General features: G+C 49.6%; 6 protein-coding genes across 6 annotated transcripts; 3 read left to right on the forward strand and 3 right to left on the reverse strand.

The window, feature by feature from the left end:
* Window positions 1-27: 27 nt before the first annotated feature.
* Window positions 28-456, forward strand: FOIG_15506 (uncharacterized protein; the record flags this gene model as incomplete). Its single annotated transcript, XM_031216870.1, has 1 exon — window positions 28-456. The coding sequence occupies one exon, from the start codon at window positions 28-30 to the stop codon at window positions 454-456; it is 429 nt and encodes a 142-aa protein (XP_031053444.1).
* Window positions 457-979: 523 nt separating this feature from the next.
* On the reverse strand, window positions 980-1,743 carry FOIG_15507 (uncharacterized protein; the record flags this gene model as incomplete). Its single annotated transcript, XM_031216871.1, has 2 exons — window positions 980-1,279; window positions 1,390-1,743. 2 exons carry the CDS (start codon window positions 1,741-1,743, stop codon window positions 980-982), a joined length of 654 nt encoding a protein of 217 aa, XP_031053445.1.
* A 1,347-nt stretch (window positions 1,744-3,090) lies between these two features.
* On the reverse strand, window positions 3,091-5,037 carry FOIG_15508 (lysophospholipase; the record flags this gene model as incomplete). The annotated part of the gene is made up of 1 exon (XM_031216872.1): window positions 3,091-5,037. One exon carries the CDS (start codon window positions 5,035-5,037, stop codon window positions 3,091-3,093), a length of 1,947 nt encoding a protein of 648 aa, XP_031053446.1.
* A 1,229-nt stretch (window positions 5,038-6,266) lies between these two features.
* On the forward strand, window positions 6,267-7,275 carry FOIG_15509 (uncharacterized protein; the record flags this gene model as incomplete). Its single annotated transcript, XM_031216873.1, has 2 exons — window positions 6,267-6,665; window positions 6,718-7,275. The coding sequence occupies 2 exons, from the start codon at window positions 6,267-6,269 to the stop codon at window positions 7,273-7,275; spliced, it is 957 nt and encodes a 318-aa protein (XP_031053447.1).
* An 885-nt stretch (window positions 7,276-8,160) lies between these two features.
* On the reverse strand, window positions 8,161-10,179 carry FOIG_15510 (uncharacterized protein; the record flags this gene model as incomplete). The annotated part of the gene is made up of 2 exons (XM_031216874.1): window positions 8,161-8,334; window positions 8,386-10,179. 2 exons carry the CDS (start codon window positions 10,177-10,179, stop codon window positions 8,161-8,163), a joined length of 1,968 nt encoding a protein of 655 aa, XP_031053448.1.
* Window positions 10,180-10,888: 709 nt separating this feature from the next.
* On the forward strand, window positions 10,889-12,922 carry FOIG_15511 (uncharacterized protein; the record flags this gene model as incomplete). The annotated part of the gene is made up of 1 exon (XM_031216875.1): window positions 10,889-12,922. The coding sequence occupies one exon, from the start codon at window positions 10,889-10,891 to the stop codon at window positions 12,920-12,922; it is 2,034 nt and encodes a 677-aa protein (XP_031053449.1).
* Window positions 12,923-13,153: the final 231 nt, after the last annotated feature.

Genomic DNA, 13,153 nt, shown 5'->3' on the forward strand with positions numbered 1-13,153 from the left:
TTACTATCCTTTAATTTGTTTATCAAGATGAACACCACTACAGTCATCACTGAATATGCCAGCGTCGTCAATGCTCCAGCAACGGAAGTCTGGGGCATCGTGGCATCTTGGGGTTGTGAGAGCCTCTGGATGCCCAACTGTACCTCGTCAACCCTTGAGGGATATGGCATCGGCTCCGTCCGCAATCTCGCCTTTACTACACGACCAGGTATCACGACCAAAGAGACTCTGGAGGAAGTCAATGCCGCCGAATACACCTTGCGCTTCCGAGTCGACATAAGCACGGCCAAAGATGCCACTCAGTTTGGCAACGTCAAGCTTGAACCTCTCAGCGATAAGCAAACTAGGGTTGTCTGGAAAGGCGAATCGAGTTTGGACGACACTGGTTTGAAGGGTACTCTAGACGCACTTTACGAGGGGTTCAACGACGCAATCTCCAACTTGTGGGAGAAATAGGCTAGTGAAGGAAACTGTATGGGGACGATATAGGACTCTGTTTTATTTGCGAGACAAGAATAAAGGCTTATATTTAACTGATAGTTGACGTGGGTATGCCCTGGAAGCTTTCCGAGCCAAACTCATTCATTTGTGCAACGAAATTGGGATCATCGTCGCTTGTCCTGTTCAGCCAATGCCACAAAGTGATGCCGAGCCCTGGTTGCACCCCATCAACCGGCTCCAGTGGCCTTTTGTCTCCGCTCATGACCGCCATTTGACACATATCGCTGATAAGCTGCCCGCCGCCAGCGGTTGATATTGCGTTGCTATCGATGGCCCCATCACTGGAAAGGGATATTGGCTGAAGGTCCCATAACACAAGCGTCATGGGAAGCTGAATACGGAGCAACGACGGCTCAATAAGTCCCGAGATTCTATGCCATGGATACCTGGCTCGACAGAAAACCTGAAAAAGGGCGTGGAACTTGAAATGGAATAAAGCCAAGCTACATGGCAAGTATCAGAATGAGTGAGATGAGAACTAGATTTGTGAGCAGCTTTTGGACGTGGGCGCGTACCGTTGATAGGAATCTCTCAGAGTTAGCGGATCTACATGCTGCCATTCAGAATGCATGGTTGCAGCATTAATTCTACCCTGGTCGTAGATACCGGCAAGCATCAGCACTCTCGAGAGCATAGAGTCGATCATGAGACCTGTTGCAATGCCATATTCTGTCAGGCGAGGAATCATTATGGCCTGCAGCAGAATCGCCTGAAACTGAGGTAGATGCTCAGGCTCGGGGGCAAGGCGTCCCGCCTCACCCATGGTCATAAATGTAGCCTAAGAGGCCATTAGCAACACTAGCCCAACCTAATTGTCAATCCTCCAAACATCGAGGTCCATGTTGGCCAACACCGGGAGAAGTCGTTTTCTACGGGTCATAGACTTACCAGTGCATTGCCGGATTGATGAAGAAAACTTTCGAGTGTCCTTTTCGCCAAGTTTTGTGCCTCAGTATTCTCTGTCAAGTACAAACCAATAGTGACCACGGTCTTCACGAGCACTTGCGGTGCGTTTCGCAAACGGATGCTCTTCTCATGAACGATCGGCCAATGATGATGGAACTTCTCAAAGTAGACCGCGATCAATTTATCATACATGGCAAGTTTACCCGGGCATTCCGATGCTGGGGCAGTGAGTGCCGTGGAATTCGTGAGGCCGCAGGGGTCATCTTCGTTGACGCATTCTGAGTCTTCGGCGGAGGGAGGCTCTGTTGATACATGAGCGGGTGAAGCTGGCTCCATGGAGGTAGGGTGTTCAGGGGACCGTTGTCGCTTGCTATTCGAAACATGCCAAACACATGTTATTGATTTCGCCAAGCAACCCGAGCATGCTGGGCTCTGGCCATCGCACCTCGTCTTGGCTCGGCGACATGGCAGACAGGCTTCAGGAGCACGGGTAGATTGGACAACTAATCCGTGTAAAGCCATGTGATGACGAAAAGTGTCACTATTTATCCAGCATGAGACACTAAACTAGCCATTGAGGGGTAGGGGATCTTATACGTTCGAGATAGTCTAGAGCCACATTGTTCACACATGAACTCTTTTGGCCGCTCATGCGATATCATATGCCGTTTTAAGTGTTCCTTCCGTAGGTATGTACGATTGCAGCCGGCATGTTGGCAGGAGAATGGCATTTTTAAATAGAGGAGAGATAAGGTTAAAAATAGAAAGGAGAAGGGTTGGGAGGCTAAGTGTTTAGTTAAAGCAATGAAAGCGGTCTGCCCTGGCAGAGGAAAAGGATGTTCCTCATTACGTTCACAACCGACGAGTCATAGTCACACGCAATTACAATAATATCATGCTGGCCATCTTGGTGAGAGCTGGTGATTGAGCAAAAAGGAATTTTATCGAAAAATCAAGCTCTCTCGAAATTAAACAGTGGCCCGCAAGTAATACGTAGTTAATTACAATTTTAGAATGCATGAGGGTATCATCACATCCAGATCCAGTAATCAGTGCATCGCTCGCGTGGTCACACCTATAACCAACAATGGTTTTCGTCTTCTCACAACAAGTCTACCTTATGTCGAAGCTCCTACCTCCGTCAAAATCTGATTTACTTCTCCAGGTATAAGAAGGAAAAGACCTCAGTACAATCTCAATTGACAACAATAATCAGGATTATCACGAAAGACGCGGATACCCGCCGACACAGCGACATATGATAAACACACATCCCGTCACGCGACATCACATAACACCTGTCGTGGTTCAGTGAGTAAGCCATCCGGCTCTAAGTTCCGCTCCCCTCCGGTCGCTTGATATGTAGGTGTCGGACAATTCACTTGTCCGAAAACAATGCGCGTGGGTAGTGATAATTCGGAAGACATGAGATTATGGGCCTGGAAAGAAGGATGCTCCGTATTCTGCGAGTTTCAACTCTGTAGTTGCCCGTCTATTCATAATCAGGCTGGTCATTTATTTCTCGGTATTGCGGAGTTCTGAGAAAGTCCGGACCGGCACTTGGCGTTGATAGCGGAATATTCAGAGTCAACTTCTCCGAGGTGGACTCACACGACCAATAATGAAATTGAACAAGTATGTAATTATTAACTTCTATCAGCTATTACAAACGAAATCCCACTATCACGCAAGAGCAAACAATGCAGCAGCTCCAACACCAGCCGAGACGTACCAGCTTGGACCGAGCCTGGCTCCAGCTGCGTTATCTTCCGCTTCCGCGGTCGCGTTTCCTCCAATAATGTACTCGGGCTCGTAGCTCTTGACAGCAGTGTTATTGGACTTTCCATCCCAGCAGTAGCGGTCGAAGCAGGTCTTGCATGCATCAGGGACAGCCTCATTGGCCTTCCACCAGCTTCTGCTCATGACAGCGCATGCAACGCAAGTAGGCCATTCCTTATCAATGGTGGCGTTTCCTTGGGTAGCTCCGTTGAGAGCATTGAGGATGATGTTATCACGCTCTGCAGTGGTATACGACATGTCGAAGGTAGACACGTTGCTGTGATAGGTATAGGGTGCATTGGGGATGTAGAAGATCAGCGGTGGCGGGACTTCACCATCTGAAAGAGTGAAGTTGTTGGCGTCACAGCCAAAGAGCGTGGGGCGCTGGTTCAACTTCTCGTTTATAAAGGTCTCAGCTGATGGGACCGACGGGAATTGTGTGCCGTTGCCAATGCTGGAACCAACACGGTCATATGTAGCACGAAGAGCAGTGCCGTTGGGCCAGTTGTTGTTCGTATCAGCAGACGAATCAATAGCAAAAATGATATCAACACCGCGAACGGGCTGGATCAATGGGTGAAGAGGGATGTTCTGCAGATCCTCTCCACCGTCAACAAGAGTCAACTGATGGTCCTTGGAGTTGACACTCTTGTCGGTAGGGTTCCATCCGAAGAAGGGGTTGGGTGTATACTGAGCGATATCCTCGTCATCCTGATCCAAGCCAACCAAGACGCCTTCGATTGCCTTGACAACAATCTCGGGGATATCATTCTCCTCACCGACCTTGGTGACGTTGTTGAGAAGGAACTGGTTGAACAGTGAAGAGGATGTTCCCATAACAAAGCCGATCTGGTCGAAGCCACGAACACATTCACCCTTGGAGCTGATACTGCCGTTGGTGAAGTTGGAAGCGAGATACTCGACAGGTGCGAAGCCAAAGGTTGTAGGATCCCAGGTACCAAACTCGTATGGGTTGAACTCATATACGGTGGCGTTCAAGGAGATGACGCGCTCACCGGGGGCACGACCATCAGCAACGAGGATAGGGAAGGGCGTATCTGCATCCTTGAAGTTTGAGGTATCGGCAATGGAAGAGAAGGTATAAGAAGGTCCGCCTTCGGGGGCATTAACGAGCTGATACGACAGAGCTCGGCCCCACCAATCGGTGAGAGTAGTGTTCCAGCCCTTGTCCTTGTCATCCACAGCATCCTTCATCTCAGTCCAGTACTCGGCAGTGTTGAGAAGACTGATTCCAGAGCTCTTGGGGCCCTTGAAGATGGAGCGGTCAAATCGCCAGACCTTCTCACCAGACTGTAGGTCTGGAACTGTTGAGAAGTTGTTGGCGAAAATGGAACCCACGAGCCAGCCACCACCAGAAAGACCAGCCAGATACGTTGCCGATTGGAGAAGGCCGCTGATGGGGCCAGTCTTGTTGTTGCGTGAATCAGCAGCTGAGAGGAATCCTGCACCGTTCATCAAAGCGCGATAACCACCGCCGGACGCGGCAATGGCGATGTTGGGTAGACCAGTCGCATTGTTCTTATGCTTCTCAACGAAGCTCTCGGCATCGAAGCCAGAAATGTTGGCTCGCGACAAGAATGTCTTGAGATCACCGATGGTGTTGTTTCTGCGGCGTCGAACCCATGCCTCTTCCTCGCTGGACAGTTCATCGGCAAGACGAATTTTTGGACGCGTTGATGGGCAATCAACTACCTTCGGAGCATATCCACCACTCGGAGAATTTGGCAGGGCCCGGATCTCGACTGAATTGACCCTGGGGATTAAAGCCGTGTCATCCGGAGCAGCAATGGCTGTGCTGAGCCAGAGCGTGAGGGCTACAAAGCCGAGCATCCTGACTGTCCCAAACACAACGGTTGTAGAAGAATTAAAAATGAAATTCAAAGTGAATGAGGAAAGAAGATGGTAACTCAAAATGGAAGATTACCAAAGGGATCAAGGGCGAGGACAGATAAATATGTCGAGCAAGCCCGTCAGCCAAGGGGCGCAATTTACGAAGGAACCAACGGGTATGATCTCACTGGGTCTACACATGCTAGAGTTTTACGGTGATTAATGCTTCGAGTGGCTACCAACCAGGGAGTGACGCGGCACGAGTGGCTAGTGCGCAGTCCGTGGGTTGCGAGGATAAAAAGGTTGAGAGCCACTGACGGCTTCTTCGGCCGAGAAAGTTTCGGTTTTTTTTGAACCCGTTGTGGAGGCTGTGTCTCAGCTCGGAACATTCGGCACGAGCTAAGCCACAGAGAGAAATGACGTCGCGGTAACAGTGTCAGTTGAGGAGCGAACGAACCAATCAGATGGCCGCAGGGTTGATGGGAGAAGGAGACTGGTTCACATGGAGATCTCCTCCTTATGATAATCTGTTGAAGAAGAATGGAACTTTGGTGGCCCCCCGCATCAAAGTGGAGACGGGAATTCCCATGCGCGGATATAAGCGTGACAGGAATACGCGGGTAACAGCGTGATAGGCCCAGACACTGGAGGCGGTGACAGTGAATTGTGCCCATTCCAGCTGACCTTACCCTACAACCCGTAAAACACGTTGGAAACGGGGATCGCCATGTGCAATAATCCCACAAACGTTGGGCATTCAGAACTGGGCTGACCTGATGGTAGTAGTTAATTAAACAGAGAGTCAAACAATAAGATATAAGGGGAAAAAAAAGAAAGATCTGCTTACGACTTCGTCTAAACAGTCCCTGATGTAACATAATATTTATCATGCTTTAGCCAAATTATATATTTAAAAAACAGACTTGTCTTATTACCCCTCTCCCTCATAGCCATGCCTTTTCCAACGAAGTCTATCCAATTAGGGCGCACGTTGGTTTTCTCCTCCAATTCACCCCCAACAGTAGTGCGCCCATGGGCTCATGGCGTTGGAGCCCGGTGGGGAGAGGCTACCTTCTCCAATTGCTCCGTCTTCCGAACACACAGTAAAAATTGGAGTAGACGTATGGAGCAGGAATTTATAACATACATATAGAGCTTTGAGGTATATAAATATTTAATAAAATTCTCAAGCTCATTCAAAAAAACTGCTCGCGATAAACCTCAGCATCATGTCTCGAGTATCTGGCCCCCCTCCACATGGAGTGTACGCTCCGGCCGTTACCTTCTTTGATGACCAGGAAAACATCGACTTTGACAGCATTGCCAAGCATGTCCAGCGACTTCTCAAAGCTGGAGTGACCGGGCTGGTAGTCCACGGCAGTAACGGCGAAGCTACCCATCTAAGCGACAAAGAACGGGTAGAGATCATCTCGCACATTCGGTCCACCGCCAGCCTTTTCGAACAGCAAACGCCAATCATTGCTGGCTGCAGCGCCAATAGTGTACGCCAGACACTGGAGCTTATCAGTCAAGCTCAACAGGCTGGGGCAGACTACGCACTCGTTCTTCCACCGAGCTATTGGGCAGCCGCCATGACAAAGCCTATTATTAAATCTTTCTACAGAGATGTATGTTCTTGACGTCCCCTCGAATAACATGACTCTGACTAACCCGTGATAGGTGGCCGCGGAATCAAAGTTACCTATAGTTATCTACAACTTCCCTAATGTAGCAAGTGGAATCGATGTTGATTCTGATCTTATTATCGAGTTGGCGAGAGAGCTGCCTAACATTAGCGGCGTCAAGCTCACCTGCGGAAATCTTGGTAAACTTCAAAGAGTTACTGCTGCTCTTCCGACCAACAAGTTCTCTGCCTTTGCGGGCAAGGCAGACTTTATGCTCCCGAGCTTGGTATGTGGCTCAGCAGGTGTCATCGCAGCCCTAGCAAACGTGGTTCCAGGAGTCCATGTTGAGCTATTGCGGGCCTACTCAGCGGGTGATTTGGAGCGAGCAGCAGCGATACAGAAGGATCTTTCTAATGCTGATGCTGCTCTGCTAAAGTTTGGGATCTCGGGTGTCAAGACATCCTGCCGCAAGTGGTTTGGTTATGGTGATGGCCGGGTGAGGCGTCCTCTCCCAACTGTAGAGATCTCAAGCATGGATGGAGATGCAGTACAGTCGATTGAGCGGCTGATCGAGCTGGAAAAGTCTTTGGTCGGGGGAAGCCCCAACTTGTAAGGAATAGAGAAAATGAACAATAGAATTGGAACCTTGAAATGGCGGCCGTGCTGTACTGTGTCGATGTATGCCTATTGTGATGTTGCTGCCATCTGACGCATGCCACAAGGATGAATCTGTTACAGGAGACCCTCAACGGAAAGCTACATTGGACAAAGACTTGGTTCGAAAGGGAGTCACCATGGGAGGCCCTGAGTGGATAGACACTACTGGAGACGAGGTAACGAAAGTGTACAAGCCGGACAATTTCTGGGCTGTGATCCTGATGAAGACTTGTGCCATCCTCTAAGGACTCTTCAGACTAGAGCTACTAATACTGAAGCGACAATTACTCCATGGCGGCCTACTTCGGGTGGAATTCACGAGGCTCCTCACCCTCTTTTTGGACCATAATTCTCCAGTTGCCTTGAACATGACTGGAGACTTGGCCCAAAAATTGAGCTCAGGACCAGAGGCGTACCACCAAATGGAAATGACCTGCTTCTGAGAAAGGGTGTAGGCAGGCCAGTGGGAGAAATGAAAGAAAGGTACTCGCAACGCATCTTCCAGACATCGTCGATCTCATCATTATGATCGCTAATGAGATTCTGGATGCCGACTGTATTGAGTCGGACAATACAGTTAGACCCTCGTATAATTTATGGGCTTTTGAGCCTGATTGTCTGACCATAACAGGCTTATCGAATGCGCATTTATTGTGCTTACCTCGCACTCGGGTATTGGTACGTAGATCATCATGTGTTTATAGCATAGCATTCTAAGCCTTTTAATGCAGGTAAAAGAGTATTAAACTTATCAATTGATGGGTAAAGAGAAGGTAAATCGAAAGGAAGTAGAAGAGTAAACAGGCAGAAGAAGAAATCCAAGGTAATCAGCGCATCATTCCTATTTACCCTCGTGCTCAATCGTCTCTTGGTTAATGCTACTATCGTCCTGAGCGATAATCTTTTTCAACCCAAAACAAGTCCGTACGAAAAGGAAGAGTGTTGATCGCGATTGCCATAGTGGCAAGAGAGTGATGACAAGTGCAGCGCCCCATGCCCAAATGAAAGTGATTCCCTGATATGTATTAGCGAGTATTTTTAAGTCGGTAATTTCCAAGTCACTTACCACCCAGCCTTCGAAGAAGCCCTTGGAGAATACGTAGGAAGTGCCAAACATGGGAAGCGGCCACAGAACCATCATACTAAGGAAGAATATCATCGTAGCGAAGATGGCCTTGCGTGTCCCCCTCCTGAGAAGCGCGTCCATCTCAGGGCTGATAATTTCGGCCTGGGCTTGCTCCTCTACTTGACGTGCAGTCATCCCTCGAACATCCATGTCATTGGAAGTATGGATGTCCGTCTGCAGAAGAGACCAATCAAACTGGTCAGCACCAAAGACATAGGTAATAGCAACAGAGAAAATGATTCCTGATAGCACAGAGACCACGTTTCCAATTAAGAGCGGTATGACCTGGCTTGTCGATGAGATTGTCACCTCGCCGTGGAGGGCATGTGCGGAACACAGCCATGATGTAATAGAGGTGACCGAACCCAGGATTGGGGCCCAGATAACGGCTGACTTGCTTTGCTTCTTCCAAAGAAGAGTAGCATAGAAAGGGAAAACAGCACATCCACAGAAGATTCCAATACAAGTGACGATGTAGTTTACACCAATAGCAGTTCTTGAGATGCCCGTGGCAATGACAGCCATGAGTAGACTCCAGATGGCGACAGCAAGGTGTGACATATGAACCAACTGTTTTCCCGACGCATTCTTGTTGAAGTAGCCCTTGTAGACATCGTAGATATAGACCGAAGCAATTGACACAGTGTCTGCACTGAATCCAGAAGTACAAGCCATAAATACCATGATGAGAACAAGGACCAGACCGGCCTTTCCCATCATTGCACCCGCTGCGATCGGAAGCGTCAGACCTTGTGCAACCTCTGTAGGCGTGATGGCCCGGGGAAGAAGTTCAGTGAACTCCATGGCGCGAGCTGAGAGGCCAAAAGTTGTAGCCAAACAGAAGGGAATGCTAAACCAGGCGACACCACCAATGATATACCCTGGCAAAGTCGCTGCAGGATCGGCAGTGATGGACTTCTGGAAGAGCTGGACATCGATAGTGCAGCCAAAGATGGCGCACCAAAGGATAATACCAAGAAGTATGGCATCATTTGACCTCATTGTAAGGTACTCGCCGCCGGCATTACCCGGAACTGGAGCTCGCGTCGCAGCCTCCTTGAGGAGCTCCCAAACTTTGCCAGGGCTTCCGAGAACAGAATCAGGCCTTGCGTACGCCACGAAGACACCAGATAGAACTGTGCAATGGATGAAGATGGTGTTCATGTAGTCCGTGATGATGACAGCCTTGACACCTCCACTAAGAGTGAACAGAACAATTCCGCACGGGAGGAGAAAGATGGCGGCGATCTGGTTCATGCCAGTCATGGAACTAAAGACAGCAGAGCCGCCAACCAGGATATTGACGCAGTTGATGACGCAGTAAAGGGTCGAGTATGCCATGAAAACAATATGTCCACCTCGACCGTATCGGATCCGACTGACTTCGAAGAATGTGTGTGCCGCGGGAGCTCGGCGCTTCAGCTCGATAGCGGACATGACGAAGACGGCGATGACTGTAAGGGCTCCTGCACCGTAGAAGTAGGCCCCGGCGACGGCGTAGCTGTATGACCACGTGGTAGATGATAGGAGAGTCGATGCAATGGTCCAAGACGAAACAACGGCTGCTGCTGTCAGGCCGGACTTGATGGAGCGTTTTGCCGTGGTGAACATCTCGGAGCCCTGTACTTCATTATTGTGCTTCGCTGCCCAGCGTGAGATGAAAAGCACTATGGAGACAAATAGGGCGCCGAAGCCAAGAATGATGGCATATCCAGCTCCTGATGTTTTTAACATGGCTGAGTTAGCAGACAGCTCTGGTTTATGCGGCTGGGGTGATGCTGGGCATGTTAGGATACTTACCCTGAGGCAGCTGGCTAGTGACTTGATGCACTTCCATTTGGGTCAGATATGTAAGTGGTATGAGAGAGAGAATATTTGTAGGCCGACGAGGAGAAATGTGGTGTTTGGTCAGTGGACTGCACATAAGAGATGAAGCGTAGACTTGATAATGTTTGGAATCAGCTGAGTATAAATACACACATTCCATGTCTCTAAAAGCAGATCAAATCCACCCTTATCTGGGGTATCAAGGGTAGATACTACTCGATCGCTCTCTACCATCATCTGCACAGACAGAACCTCGTCAAATCCCCATGGGGAGATAGAGAATGATGGTGATATGCTAGTCTTGATTGGGTTTTGAGGACCGCATTTCTCAAAGTAGGCTTACGACACTGCTGGGCCAGTAGAAAGTTCATCCTAGCGGCATTTCCGAAACCAGTTACTGCATTACTGGTATCTAGACAGGCCGTCATTGGCGATAGAGGGTCAATGGGTGGCTGGACACTACTGCCCGAATAGGCAAACCTTGACGAGCCAATGATCAGCTTAGTTTTAATAGATCGATGAGGCCCCTCACCATTCCACCCGCGCCTCGCCTGCGTCCTCGCACAGAAATAACACGTCCTGCTTCTATCTACTGAGGAAGCAAGATTGGATCGAAATGAAAAAAGCCGGTCAGAAGTCTCGTTTCGGATGTGTCCGCTGCAGACACCGTCGTGTGAGTTCCATACCCGCCGCATCTCCCCGGTGTCATCGACCTAACGCCGCCTCTTGTAAGATCAAATGTGACGAGGCGAAGCCGGCTTGCTCGCAATGTAGCCGCAGAAGCCATTCGTGTGAGTACGAGCGCCCGGCACTCAAGTGGTGCGACGGTCTGGAGTCCATCAGACGCGCCCGTCGATCCGACAGTAGCAGCAATAATAGCGATAGAAGCACCTCGACGCGCAAAGGTAAACCACCTATTCCGAAAGGGGTTCCGGCATCCCAGCATTCATCGTCGGATCTGGGCTCTACCACAACAGCTGGCCCGGTATCCGACCTCACGACCCCTGGAGCATTCTTCTGTCATGGCCAGTTTGAGTTCGGCTTCCCCACTAGCACCTTATCTGACTTCTCAGACCAATGGACGCTGCTTGAACAGCAATCCTCGATCCCCTACCTTACTGTGGCACCATTCTTCGATGTGTTTCAATGTAACACTCCTGATACAGTATCTGAGAATATCCCTTCTGCTTCGAAAGCTTCACATCCAACAGCCTTGCAAGCAGGTCTGAACTCTTGCTCTACCGATTATGAGGTTTTGCCGCAAGCAGCCGTGCCAGTAACATGTTCTCACTCCTGGGACTTGTCCGCGGTTACAGCTCCGACAACCAACCCTACCGGGCCACCGCCGCTGCTCACCGATGCCTCATCCACCTTGGTCTTTCATTATTTCCGCCACATTGGACCGTTGTTCTGCTGCTGCCTCCAAATCGACAACCCATTCGTAACCGACATCGCACAAAGATGGAACTCCTGGACTTCTGGGTCTTTACCTTACGTGTTACAAAGCATTTCGGCTGCGTATCTGTCCGAGTCGACACCTCATCTCCTACCAGTCGCTCGGAGACTCCGGCATGAGGCAAAGCGCATCATAGAGCAAGAAATAGAGCGTTCGCCTTGCAACACAGATCAGAACTCGGTGGGATTTAGCATTATCCTACTGGGTGCTTCAGCCGACTGGATGCAACCGCGAGACTCCATGCTGGACATCTTCCAGAAGCTCGCTTCTCTCTACAAGAACAACTTGACCTCTGCCGATACACAAACATTTCGAAAGGGCATCATGACCTATTGGCTCATGTTTATTACTTACATGAGCTCTAACAAGCCGAGGTTCGACTTTCTCGCAAGCCCGACCTCTCACGCCACCATGATGCATCGTATTGAGTCCCCAGCCGCACCTTCTTTCGATGTACATCCATGGACAGGCACTTCTGCGGAGCTCATTGAATGCATGACATTGGTGGGTGAGCTCATTCGACATCATTGCAGTCTCCTGGACCAACCCCATTTGGGAGCCTGTAACAGCAGTGCTCATCAGTACGTAGCGAGCCTTCTTGAATGTCGACTGTTGAGATCATGCCGACCAGGTCCCGTAGGCGACAATATCGCGGCCACTGATGCACAGAACCAGCTAAGTCGGCTGGCTGAGCTCTATCAACTGGCCGGTTTGATGCAGCTATATAGAGTCTTCCCAGAGTTGGCGAAGAGGTACGACCACTCAACATATGAGACACAATCGGGATTCTTGTTATTTCAAGAGAACCACCTCGACAAAGATCTCTTTTCTATGGCACAACATGTATTTGACCTGGCACTCCAAACTCGTGGAGATCCTGCAGTACTTCGGTTTCAGCTTGTTCCAGTCATCGTCGCAGCATCAGAGTTACGAATGCATGCTGTCATCGGCCAGGACTCAAGTTCCGTTGAATTGAATAACTCAGAATATGAGGTGGAGATCATTTCTCTAGCCCAATCCCGCCGAGTAGCCAAAGACCATCTAAATAATATGTACAACGTGTTCCCTGGGGGTCGTATTAGTCAGGTTATCAAGCTTACTTCCTCTATGTGGGAGTCTCTAGATAAGGATGTTTCTGGAAAGAGCACTTGTTGGATCAAGTGGCTTATGGAAACCGGGCAAGAAGTGGTATGAACGGAACGATGGAAGCCGAAAGCTATGATTGACCATATGTATTACCTTGATCAAGTCAAACGGCCTCTTCCGATGAATTGAAACACCAATGAAGTTTAAGATTTGATATGCCAGCCATGGCAAAGGACCCCAGAACAGTCAGACGCCAGCACCCAACTTCCGCCCTCGTGAGGCGTACGGCTGTCATGTCCATGCCACCCACAGTGGGCCTAGGCCCTAGGGTAGCTATTG

This window comes from Fusarium odoratissimum (genome assembly GCF_000260195.1).
Source record: "Fusarium odoratissimum NRRL 54006 unplaced genomic scaffold supercont1.53, whole genome shotgun sequence".
NCBI lineage: Eukaryota > Fungi > Ascomycota > Sordariomycetes > Hypocreales > Nectriaceae > Fusarium > Fusarium odoratissimum.